Below are 12500 nucleotides of genomic sequence, written 5' to 3' on the forward strand. Positions count from 1 at the left end.
TCTCTCTCTCTCTCTCTCTCATATAAATCGGCGTTCATGTTAGCAAAAAAACTGTAGTGGTATGTTTTACATGTTTAATTAGAATGAGAGAGAGAGAGTGTGAAGGGTTTGGGCCATCACTTCAGGAGGCAACAAGGCCCTGAGATCGATGACTGCAGGAGAGTCTTGCCTCGGCCGGGGAATATCTTCGTTCCCGGTGAAGGGCGGCACACGGCCCACTCACGGGGAGGTAATTGGCTCGCGTCCTGCCGCTCCGGTGCCCCAAGTAATGGCTCAGGAGTTTATGTCGAATATTGTAAGAATTTTATTTCTCATTACTTTCTCATCGTTATTATCATCGTTATTTCCATCATCACTATAATTTTTTTTATTTATAAGAGTCACGTCTAAAAAACTCTAATGGTTGCGTATAGTCGGAGAAGCAAAGTTAGTAAAGTTAGATACTCTCACATTCTTCATTCCTCTCTCTCTCATCATCATCATCAATATTATCATAATTTTCGTATCACCACCATCATCACTTTCATTTCTAAGAGTCACACCTTGAGAGATCTGAAGGTTGCGTATAATCGTTGGAGTAAAGTTAGTTAAGTTAGAAAAAGTTAGACACCTTCACATGTTTTCAGTTATCGTTGGTTCCTTGCCTGTAATCCTTTATCCTCTAAAACCAAACTATGACTTACATTCAACAATATAACTAATCAGAGAGATAATTCGAGCATAATAGAACGTGTGAGAACTCTTAAGTCAATATATCTCAGAAACGTCAGCTATTCAATCATTCTTCAACTGTCCGGTATTTATTTCTTTACTTAAAAAATAATGTTTGCCATCACACCTCATTTTCTTCCACGAGCACCCCAAAATATAGTCTGCTCATTGCTTGTCCCGGCTGACCACTCCCATTGTTCACAGCAAACGAGCCCATTCGTCTCAATTTTGACATTGTTTACCGTGACCCTCCAACATAATCAAATTTGTGGTAGTTGCGTTAATTATAGTAGCAATAATCGTATTTTTGACCTGGCAGACGGACATACAAACATAAAACGCGATCAGCATCCCTCTCTCCATTTTATCTTCTCGTTGAACCACAGGAGTAAGTAAAAACAAAAACACCAAAGACGGAGAGGAGCAGGTATGGAGGGAGGAGGAGGGTAGATGAAAGACCAAAGAAGGAGGGGAGGCGGTAGGGAGGAGGGATGGGTAAATGAAAGAAGAAGCAGACCAAGGAAGAAGGGAAGTATGGGAAACGAGGAAAGATGAAAATAGAAGCAGAAAAAAACAAAGTACGAGGAAAAGATGGAATGAAAAGGATGGAAAGAGAAACGCAAGTGGGCGCCGGAGCAGTCTATTTTAATCTCCATAACGCATTTTTGTTTTTCTTTTGTTGTCGTAAACGAGAGGATAAAAGCTATCCTGCCTATTCAGCTAAGAGAAACGGGGAGGAGGCGCAGGTACGATGATATGATTTCTAGACAGTGAAGCTCCATTGGGTTCCTGAGGTGAGGCGTTGGTCCCCGGTGGAGGCGTGCAGGCCGCGGGAAAGAGAAGCTCTGTGTGGAAATTGCCGTTCAATTCCTTCCATTTTACTGAGTTGTGGACTGTTAAAGAAAAGTCTCTCACACGGTTGCTTTTATCTTAGAGAGAGAGAGAGAGAGAGCAGCCTCGGTAACAAACCAGGTTATATTCAAGTCAAAAGCCTTGAGGCAAGTATACTCTCTCTCTCTCTCTCTCTCTCTCTCTCTCTCTCTCTCTCTCTCTCTCTCTCTCTCTCTCTCTCTCTCTCTTAGGCTCTCCTCTTTATTTGTTTGTCTTAATGCCTGTCTCTTAGTGTCTGTCTGTTTCGTCTTTTCTGTTCACCGTGAATGAAAATAATCCTACAATAAGAAATACCTAACTTACCTATTGGGATGCAGGAGAGATTCTAGCAGTGAGTATAGCTTTTGATGCTTATACTTTTAGGAAGAGGTAGTTCAGTTAATATTTGTACACTTAGAAATAACTGTACACTTCGAAATAACCAATAATGTGCTTCTTTGACTACTTAAACCTTTTTGCATATGCTTCATTATTTTCCTTCTAGCTGATTTAGTTCATCTCTTTTTATATGCCCTTTATCCTTTCAGAAGAAGTAGTTCAGTTAATATTTGTACACATAGAAATAACCAATAATGTGCTTCTTTGAATTTAACCTTTTTTCATATGCTTCATTATTTTCCTTCTAGCTGATTTAGTTCATCTCTTTTTATATGCCCTTTATCCTTTCAGAAGAAGTAGTTCAGTTAATATTTGTACACATAGAAATAACCAATAATGTGCTTCTTTGACTAACTTTTTTTCATATGCTTCATTATTTTCCTTCTTGCTGATTTAGTTCATCCACTTTTTATATGCCCTTTATCCTTTCACTTCTCTCCCTTGAACTCCAATCTCAATAATCACTCACTCAATATTCAACCATTTCATCCAGCTATTATCCTTCTTGCTCAGACGGAATGTTCTGCAGCTAATACGTATTTTTGAACAGTTACAAGCAACAGGACAACTTTTTATGATTCCCCGCTGGCGTCCATGTTTACCTCGCGGTGCACATGTTCCTTCTCCAACCAGCCTCTTTTGTCTCTCCACGAACGTGATCCTCCTCCCCTTTTAGACTGCCTTGAGCCTTGATGAAGTAAGCTATAAATAACTTTCCCAAGGTATTTTGTAATCTCCGCATAGTCCGCCCTTATGAAGTGTAGTAGGGGAAGCCTAAACCAAAGTCAGACAGCAGATTATGCCTCCCCTGTTCTATATTAAGACTGCACACAAGACCATCGATAAACCTTTACTGCCCGACAGTCTCCTTTTCCCCCTTGAACTGTTATGGTTTATATTTATAAGTCCAATATCTCAAGACCCGCAGGTAACATTCCAATTACAACATGATAAGAGGCGATTAGCATGTACAAACTTGACATAGTTGTTGGATTCTTGGTCAACCACAGTCTCGGCCAAACTAATTATTCCAGACGAGAATTTCCCACTATTCAACATGTTTCATAATTCATCGTTTAAATTCTCATCTAAGGATACTATAAATCAAGTCAGCGTAAAGAGTTTTTAATGTCTATATGAATATTACTGAGGCATCTTTGTATGTATTGTAAGAGGACAATAGGTAGTGAAATATGGGTCAGCGCAACCGTAGAGTTTCAGAAATGTTTGCCGCTTAAAATCGGACTATTTACACATTTTTTTCTGTCATTTCTGTTCTTTCTATTTCTTTCTTTCATTTTCTTCCGTTCCTTCTTTCTTTCCTTTCTTCCTTTCCTTCCTTCTTTCTTTTCTTTCTTTCCTTCTTTCTCTTCTTCTTTCTTTCATTCTTTCTCTCTTTCTTTCTCTTTCTTTTCCCCCTCAATGACTCAAAAACAAAACTAATTTCCGCATTCACATTCCTACTTATTCATATCCTTTTAAATCTCATTCAGAAATAAGAGCTCATTAATATTTTCTAAGAGCGCTGATTTGTAACTATAATTCTCTCCTTTGGACTCGCTAATCTTGACTTGGCTCCAATATTTGCTCTCCTAAATGGCGACCCTTTAATATTCATTCTGTGTAATTCCGTTCCATTAAACCTCTTCTGATGAACCCCTTCCCTTCCCTTCCCTTTCCCTCCCTCCCCTCCCCTCCCACTCTCCCTTACCCACTCTTCGTCCCTGCTACACACTCTCTCTCTCTCTCTCTCTCTCTCTCTCTCTCTCTCTCTCTCTCTCTCTCTCTCTCTCTCTCTCTCTCTCTCTCTCTCTCTCTCTCTCTCTCTCTCTCTCTCTCTCTCTCTCTCTCTCTCTCTCCTTAACCTCGTGTGTTCTCTCTCTCTCTCTCTCTCTCTCTCTCTCTCTCTCTCTCTCTCTCTCTCTCTCTCTCTCTCTCTCTCTCTCTCTCTCTCTCTCTCTCTCTCTCTCTCTCTCTCTCTCTCTCTCTCTCTCTCTCTCTCTCTCTCTCTTTTTGTTGAAGTAGTCTCATATTTTCCATGCTACACAAATATATTCTAAGCTTAATTCACTATTTACCTTGTTTTTTATGATAGTTAGGTCTCTTCCTCTCTCACTCTCACTTTCTGTCTAATTATTTGTGTCTGTCCGCCTGCCTGACTGTCTGTGTATGTCTTTCTTCTCAGACTTGTATATTTTTCATTATATTATTATTATTATTATTTTTTTTGGCGTCTAGACTCCTCTACTATTTTTTTTTCCTTTGACTCCTCCTCTTTCTTCTCCTCCTCCACCTCTAACTTCTCCCACTTCCCTGTTCTCCGTTCTTTCTCGTCTTTTAATTTCATATTTTATCTTTTCTTTTTAAATCTCTTGTTTGCCATGACTTTGAAAGTTTTCTCTTCGGGTTTTTCTTTTTCATGGCTGCTACATTTCTCCACTTGCATAATATTTGTGGTTCGTCAAAGTTACACCATTTCATTTTAGTTTCCGTTTTTCTTCTTCCATTTCTTGACATTTTCTCTCTGTCTTTCTTGCAAACCATTTTATACGAATTTTAAGACTAATTTGTCACTCGCTTCTTAGAATATTTACCTTTGATTTTTTAACTCCTCTTTTCTACCTTGTTAACCCCTTTTTCTGTACCTTGTTATATTGTTTTGCTGAATGGAATTGTACTTCAAGGATATTTTCGATATTTTCTGTTTCCCTTTTTTTTTTCTCATTTACACCCAGCTCTCAAATATTTATAATTTTTCTCTACCATGTGTTCATATATAAATGCTTTGTCTTTGTCTTCAGAATAGTTTGTCTTCACCACCAGCAGCTGTTTATGCTTTAACTTCTTCCACATCTGTTATCCCATGCTTCATACACACACACACACACACACACACACACACACACACACACAAACACAAACACAAACATACACACACAGTCCAGCACAAACACACGCACCTACACAAACACTCTCACCTGGGCGTCTTCCTTGCTCTTGGCGTACAGTTTGTCCATGAGGATGCGTATCTCCGGGATGAGGCAAGGCGTGTAGTTGGTCCAGCCCCCCGCCAGCCCTTCCGCCAGCGTGCGTCCCTCCCAGTGGCCCGCACTCGTGCACCTCCGCTGAGCCACCTCTGTTGACGGTAAGGGTACAGTGGTGTTTATGGAGGCAGCTAAGATACCGCTAAGAGTTGCACCGCGTCATATGTGTGTAGTTTATAATTCTTTACATGGGAGTATGATGTTGAAAAGGGAGTTGGATGTTAGTGTTGTGAATTATCTGGGCGCTGGAGCACGTGGCGAAGCTGAGGGAATAAAGGAACTTTTTATATAAGGCGTCACGATAAGCTAAACTGTGACTAGTAAAAGTTATTAGTGGCCAAGGAATATTGAAGAGTAAGGGATGATATTATACACTGGCCTACTTTATTATGCTAAGATATTCCATGTTTTGCCGAGCCTCATGTATTTTTAGCTGTATAAGTTTTAATGATATAACTTATAAAGGTTTCAATAATTTCAAAGGGGATGTACAAAAGTTTTAAACAAACATCGGTGCAGTCGCTGTTACGGTATCGTTCGAAAACTATACTGGAAGAAATAAAAAGTAATAACATTTTTCTTAACAGATCAAAACAAAGGCAAACTTTTAAATACAAATACACTGCCAAATAGAGCCGGTTGCATGTGTACCAGAGGGAGTTTTATATAAATGAAATAACCTCCATTTTCCCTGACGCGACAAGGAGTTCAATCATTTCTCCCCAAAGGATATCTGGTTCACCAATTAACAACTAGGTTTCTGGGCTAGGAGAGGGGCACACATATAGAGTTTACAGAGTGTCCTACAAAGGGTTTAGCTTGTTTGTCGAAGCTAGAAGGCTTAGAAGTTAGAAGGCTTAGCAGGGCCAGAGGGGAGGCATCGTGTGTTGAGTGCGGCGTGTGTGGGGGAGGGACGCAGGGGTGACTGATGAATACGTAATGAGACAGAGAGAGAGAGAGAGAGAAAATAAGGAGAAACAGAGATACGACGAAAATAAAGCAAACAGTACGAGAGAGAGAGAGAGAGTAGGGAAGAAAAATAAGGAGAAACAGAAAGATACGACGAAAATAAAGCAAACAGTACGAGAGAGAGAGAGAGAGTACGGATGTGTCAGGGTTGTTTAAACAGTTTGCCGTGAGCCTGACAGTACTGCCGAACAAGTTGAAGACGGTATACGACGCACGCCGAACAACTTACTTAATTGGTAGCACGACACGAATTTCTCAGCCATTACGTGGAAGACAGAGAAATAGATAGATAGATAAATAGACAGATTGATGAATAAATAAAAAGGGTGTGGAGTCGGATATAGAAAAATTTAGACTCCGACTCTAAGAAATTTTAAGGTTGCGACTTCGACTCCGATTCTAAGAAATTTTAAGGTTGCGACTTCGACTCCGACTCCAGGAAATTTTAAGACTGTGACTCCGACTCCTATGTGAAAGATGTCTTGATGTGTGTTGAAGATAGAATGATTACCTTAAATAGAGAGAAAAAAAACTTCTTTACCTTAAATAAAGAGAAAAAAAACCCTTCTTTACCTTAGAGAAAAAAAAACCTTCTTTACCTTAAATAGAGAGAAAAAAAACCTTCCTTACCTTAAATACAGAGAACGAAACCCTTCTTTACCTTAAATAGAGAGAAAAAACTCTTCTTTACCTTAAATATAGAGAAAAAAACCTTTACCTTAAATAGAGAAAAAAAACCTTCTTTACCATAAATAGAGAGAAAAAAACCCTTCAAATAGGCTTCATTAGGGAGAGTAAACTTCATACCAACCTAATTAAAGTGAAAACGCGGAAATTTCTTCTCTGGGGTAGATTGGCCAGAAGATTCAAGAGTTGTTTACGTAAGGCTGTGTGTGTACGTGCCGGGATCAAAGAAAACGCTAATGAGGGGAAAATGGGAAATGGGTTTATTGAGGATGATATAAAACGATTGTGCGACGAAATTATTACTACGTTATAGGCTTTCGGAATCTTAGTGTGGACTCGTTTTTATTTTTGTTGTTGTTTTGTTGTATTGTACTTTATGGCGATTCATTATTCGTCCTGCAAACTCATATATTGTTCTCTCTTTCTTTATCTATCTAACTTAAACAAACACACACACACACACACACACACACACACACACACACACACACACACACACACACACACACACACACACACACAGAGTTTTAATTAATGTTGTTTATGTTCTCGCATCCATCTTACCAGCTTTTCCTCCTCCTTCTCCTCCTCCTTCTTCTCCATTTTCCTCTTCCTCCAATACCTCCTCCTCATTATCCTCCTCTTCCTCCCCTTTATCCTTTCTTTCTTCGTCTTTTTTGTTTCCACATTCGTTAACACTTTTTACTTCTATTTTTTCATCTATTTATATTTTTCCTTCTGTTTTTCCCCTCATCAGGTATCGGTAATGGTAGGATTCGGTGTCTGTGTGCGAATTAATTATAGATGCAAGAAGGTCTTCGTCGATCAGAACGCGTTTGAGATGCTCGTTTGATCGTAATTTAACCTCGAGGGATGAAAGAAGGGAGGAGGGAGAGAAGGATAGAGAGGAGAGAGAGGAATGAGCCAAGGAAGAGAAGAGAGATAGAGAGAAGCAATAGGGAGGGAAAAAAAGTAGAAAGGAGACAGAGAGAAAGGTTAGAGGGAAAGAAGGAAGGATGGTTGGGATAAAGAGGAGTGACAGAAATGAGGCAAGGAAGAGAAAAGACAGACGGAGGGAAGTAATAGAGAGGGCTGGAAAGTAGAATGTAGACAGAGAGAAAGGTTAGGGTGGTCTGAAATTTGAAAAGGGGATGAGAAGGAAAATAATGAAGTAGTGAGAGAGAGAGAGAAAGGGAACTGAAAAGGGCAACAAGGAGGAATTTAGTGAAGGAAAGATAAGAGAAGGACGGAAGAGGGAAGGGAGGCAGCAGAAAATGAGTGAGGAGTGGAGGATAACACGAGACGGGTAGGAGTGGAGGAAGAGGAGAAGGAGAGAAGGAGGAGGAAGAAGAGGAGGAGGAGGAGCAAGCATCATTCTTTATTAACTGCATGTCTGCTTGAAAAAAAGAGAGAGAGAAAAAGTTGATAATCATGTTACTTTATTTTTACCGCGCCTGAAGCCAAGTGGAGCTGAGTTTTATTTTTCTTCTCCTTCATCTTTGTGGTGTTTATGCATTTCAACATTCTCTCTCTCTCTCTCTCTCTCTCTCTCTCTCTCTCTCTCTCTCTCTCTCTCTCTCTCTCTCTCTCTCTCTCTCTCTCTCTCTCTCTCTCTCTCTCTCTCTCTCTCTCTCTCTCTCTCTCTCTCTCTCTCTCTCTCTCTCTCTCTCTCTCTCTCTCTCTCTCTCTCTCTCTCTCTCTCTCTTTAACAGCCTGCAGATATAATGTTTTTTTCTCTCTACCTGTCGGTGGGAGGAAGGCAAGGTAAGAAAGCTTTAATTAAAATGTCCAGGTCAAGTTGCCGAGAACTCCAACTTTTGATGCGAGAGTTTTGTGTCTGCAGTAGAGAGAGAGTTCTTTGGTGGTCTACTTTATCAACGTGTAAATGGGATTGATCCTCTTTTACGATCTCTCTCTCTCTCTCTCTCTCTCTCTCTCTCTCTCTCTCTCTCTCTCTCTCTCTCTCTCTCTCTCTCTCTCTCTCTCTCTCTCTCTCTACGCTGTTGACATTTACCCTCGGAGGCTAAAATTACTCGAAATATGAAGCTGCTGTGTTGTTCTTCCTCTCTTCTTCTCTTCTCAGAGGGAGCGTGTGACTCGAGGACAAAAGAGAGTGGGAGGAGGGAGGAGTGGACGGAGGAGTGGAGGGAAGGACGGAGGGAAGGACGGAGGGAGGAGTGGGCGGAGGAGTGGAAGGAAGGGCGGAGGGAAGGACGGAAGGAGGAGTGGAGGGAAGGACGGAGGGAAGGAAGGAGGGAGGAGTGGACGGAGGAATGACCTGGAGGAAGCGGGAAGGAGAGCAGGTAGGAGAGAGAGAGAGAGAGAGAGAGAGAGGATTGGGATTTCTTGATTCCCGCTCCTTGAATTGGTCTAAATTGAAAAATAAAGTTTGGGGGAGGACTGAGAAACCTAAAAGGAAGGAGACGTGATGCAGGGACGAAGGCTTTTAATGTCCCCTGGAGAGAGAGAGAGAGAGAGAGAGAGAGAGAGCTTTCTTGTTTTTGGTTATGTTTACAAAGAATGTTCTGTGATATCATTTAGACTCGAATGCTCTCAATTACGTATGCCTTTTCCTTCTTTTATGAACGTTCTTTTTTGAGCTGTTAAGGGAAAATATAATAGTGAGGTGGAATAGGCACCCTCGAGACCTTAATATTTGAACACTGGGATAGCAGGAGCACACGGAGAAGAACTGTAATTGTGATGAGAATGAATGTAATGATAAAAGTAATGGTAATAATAACATCCTCAATAATATAATAACTAGAATGAAGGAAATAGTATATATCACTTAAATTTACACACACGTACACGCACACTAAAACAAACACCTCACTCAAACACCTACACACATACAAATACCTACACACACACAACCTCCCCCCTCCTTCCCTTTCTCCTTCCTCTAGTTCACACACACGACACATCCACAAACACCTTCACACATACATTGCCCTTCCCAATCCTTTCCTCCTTCCTTACCCTCACACATCCACAAACACCTCCACACATACGCGACCCTTCCCTCTCTTCTTCTTTCCTCTCTCTTTCACAGCCACAAACACCTCTAATACACATACACAACCTTCATTCTCTTCCTCTTTCCTTCGTCCCACACACACGGCCACACACACACCCCTCCTCCCTCCCTTCCCCAGCCTTCACACATGAACAAAGGGACTCACGGGATGGGTCGACTCCTTTAAGCGGCGGACAAGGCAGGCGACCCACTGTGTCTGGCGGTGACGGGGGCCAACACAGAATCTTGTCCCACGTAGCGTTGCACCAGCCATCTGTCGGACAAGGAGACGCCGGTTGGTTAGGTAGTGCGTCATATTGCCGACTCGTGTGATGGGTAAGGGTGCAGGGGAGGTGATTAGGGCGTCCTTGATCGTGAATGTGAATAGTGGATGGTTAGTGTTTGCTATACTGGGTTATACAGACTCACTTGATAACCGTTCTTCCTACAAGTGTTAAGGTGAGTTAGATAAGCATGTAAAGAACTTAGAAGAGAAACAATGATACGTGTAGAGTAGAAAGATGATATTCGATGTCTGATTAGGTTAAATGCGGTGTGTGGCGTGTGGCGTGGTGCGTTTTAAAGATTATATAATGGGTAAAAAATAGTTATAATGATAGTAATAGTGATATTAAAGACATGAATAATTGATATATGCTAAACCTTATGTTCTAATTAGTTTTAATGTGGGTTTACTCGAATGGCTGAGTGAACGAGGAAACGGATAAAACATGTAATAAAAGAAGGTGAATATTTGGCTGATTTCGGCGTGAATACGTGCTGAGAATGTGTGTGTGTGTGTGTGTGTGTGTGTGTGTGTGTGTGTGTATAAGAAGGTTTGAGAGAGAGAGAGAGAGAGAGAGAGAGAGAGAGAGTCTAGTGATTAATACATTTCCTTGTACTCTTCAACGGCTATTTGGAACACGAAGAGTTGGCTACCTTTCAGTCCACCTCTTCTCCCTCCTCATTCCCTTTCTATTCTCTGTTCTAATTCCCTTTTTCTCTCACCGCTGCGGAATTGCGGGATTTTGAACCAATTTCTTTTCACTCTATTTCCATTATTCTCCTTCTCCGTCATCTTTATCTCGTTCCACTTCCTGGCTTCCTCTAATTCCATTCCTCCGTTTTGTTTTGTTTTATTCTATTCTTTTTACTGCGTCATTTTTCCCTTCATCTTTTCTTTATTCTTCCTCTTCTTTCGCTGTCTCTATCTCTGTGTGTCTGTCCCTGTCTCTGTCTCTCTCTCCCATTCTCTCTTCTTCCAGCTTTATTTTCTTCTCAGTTCATCCTTTTTTCATCCCACCTCCCCTCCCTCTCCACCTCCTTCGCAGCCTCCCCCTTCCTCTCCCTCTGTTCGTCTCTCCGTCCATCCCTCGTTGCTCCTGTTCCTTCCTCCCTTCTAACCTCCCTCCCTCCTTTCCATCACCTTTCCCTCGCTTTCTTCCTTCCTCTCTTCCTTCTTCCTCAACGACCCTGAACTCTCTCACAATGAAGGCATATCAGGATGTTGTCTGAGTTTGGGGAATCGATTTCGGATTTTTCCCTTTGTACTTGCTCTTCGGGAACGTCAGGGCAGCGGCAGGTCGTCTTGTCTGATTCCCTTTTATAATTTTTCCCTAGTTTTTTGCCTTTACTTCTTTATAACCCCTTTTTTTCCGTTTCCATTGTCATTTTTGTTTTGATTATACATGGATGCGTATCTGTCTCTCGATCTATCCCTCTGTCTGTCTATTTGTCTCTCTTATCTGTCTGTCTATCGACACACCCAACGCGCACACATTTATAAAGAGATTTTTTCTATTTTTTTATTATATTGATTAAGCATAGTCAATCTCTCTCTCTCTCTCTCTCTCTCTCTCTCTCTCTCTCTCTCTCTCTCTCTCTCTCTCTCCTCTCTCTCTCTCTCTCTCTCTCTCTCTCTCTCTCTCTCTCTCTCTCTCTCTCTCTCTCTCTCTCTCTCTCTCTCTCTCTCTCTCTCTCTCTCTCTCTCTCTCTCTCTCTCTCTCTCTCTCTCTCTCTCTCTCTCTGATGGTATCCTAATCCTGTTTTATCGCCTCTTTCTTCACCATTTCAGAGTAATTTCGACTGTCATTCTCCTCATGTGTCGTTGCTGTCCTTCCTCTCTCCCCGTCTCCTCTCCTCATCCATCTCTTTTACGTATGCTTTTAATTACGTTTTTATTTCAATGACTATTATGCTGCTGAAGATGATGATAAGGATTAGGGGGAAGAGGAGGACTGTGATGACCGCCTTGTTATCCCCCTCTCGAGTTCATCTTGAGGACGTCGTAGGTAAACAGTGATCGCTTGGGTTGTTTGTGTTTCCAAATTGTGTGGGGTTTGTCTACAACGGTGGGTGGTGGTGGTTGTGCCCTCTCCTTTTTGTTTTTCCTGAACCTTTGTGTGTGTGTTTGTGTGTGTGTGTGTTATCTCTTCTCCCCGTCTCGCCATTTTTGTATTCTTTCCTTGTTTTTCCTCTTCCGTTCCTAGTACTATTTCCGCTTTTGTTTTCCGGATCCTTTGTGATTTTTTTTGCTCCCAGATTTTTCCCTCCTTTTCTCTTTCCATCTTTTTCTTGTCTCGTTTTTTTTGTTGTCCTTTGTTGTGATATGCTGCTGTTTTTGTACCATCCCGTTGCCAGTATGTGTTTCGTTTTTTCTGTTTTTTTCCCCAATCCGTCAAGTAATGATTATCGGAGCTCGTTCATCATTTATATATATAGAAAAATGTCCTTAGGGGGAGGGGTGACGCTGCTGCTGCCATACGTGCTGTTGTTGTTATTGATGTTGGTACTGTTGTTGT

General features: G+C 41.4%; 1 protein-coding gene and 1 long non-coding RNA gene across 2 annotated transcripts in view; one reads left to right on the forward strand and one right to left on the reverse strand.

Annotated features, from left to right (window-relative positions):
* Positions 1-12500, forward strand: part of LOC127002353 (uncharacterized) — a 142245-nt gene that overhangs the window by 26245 nt on the left and 103500 nt on the right. The window contains exon 2 of the long non-coding RNA XR_007755999.1: positions 4989-5125. This is a non-coding gene — a long non-coding RNA (uncharacterized LOC127002353). The remainder of the gene's footprint in view (positions 1-4988; positions 5126-12500) is intronic.
* Positions 1-12500, reverse strand: part of LOC127002347 (PDF receptor-like) — a 141641-nt gene that overhangs the window by 17221 nt on the left and 111920 nt on the right. Inside the window, exons 3-4 of the mRNA XM_050868217.1 lie at positions 9866-9973; positions 4959-5116 (exon numbers count right to left, since the gene is read on the reverse strand). Of these exons, the coding sequence (XP_050724174.1) occupies positions 4959-5116; positions 9866-9973 (266 nt within the window). The remainder of the gene's footprint in view (positions 1-4958; positions 5117-9865; positions 9974-12500) is intronic.

The sequence above is a fragment of the Eriocheir sinensis genome, chromosome 2 (assembly GCF_024679095.1).
Source record: "Eriocheir sinensis breed Jianghai 21 chromosome 2, ASM2467909v1, whole genome shotgun sequence".
Lineage (NCBI taxonomy): Eukaryota > Metazoa > Arthropoda > Malacostraca > Decapoda > Varunidae > Eriocheir > Eriocheir sinensis.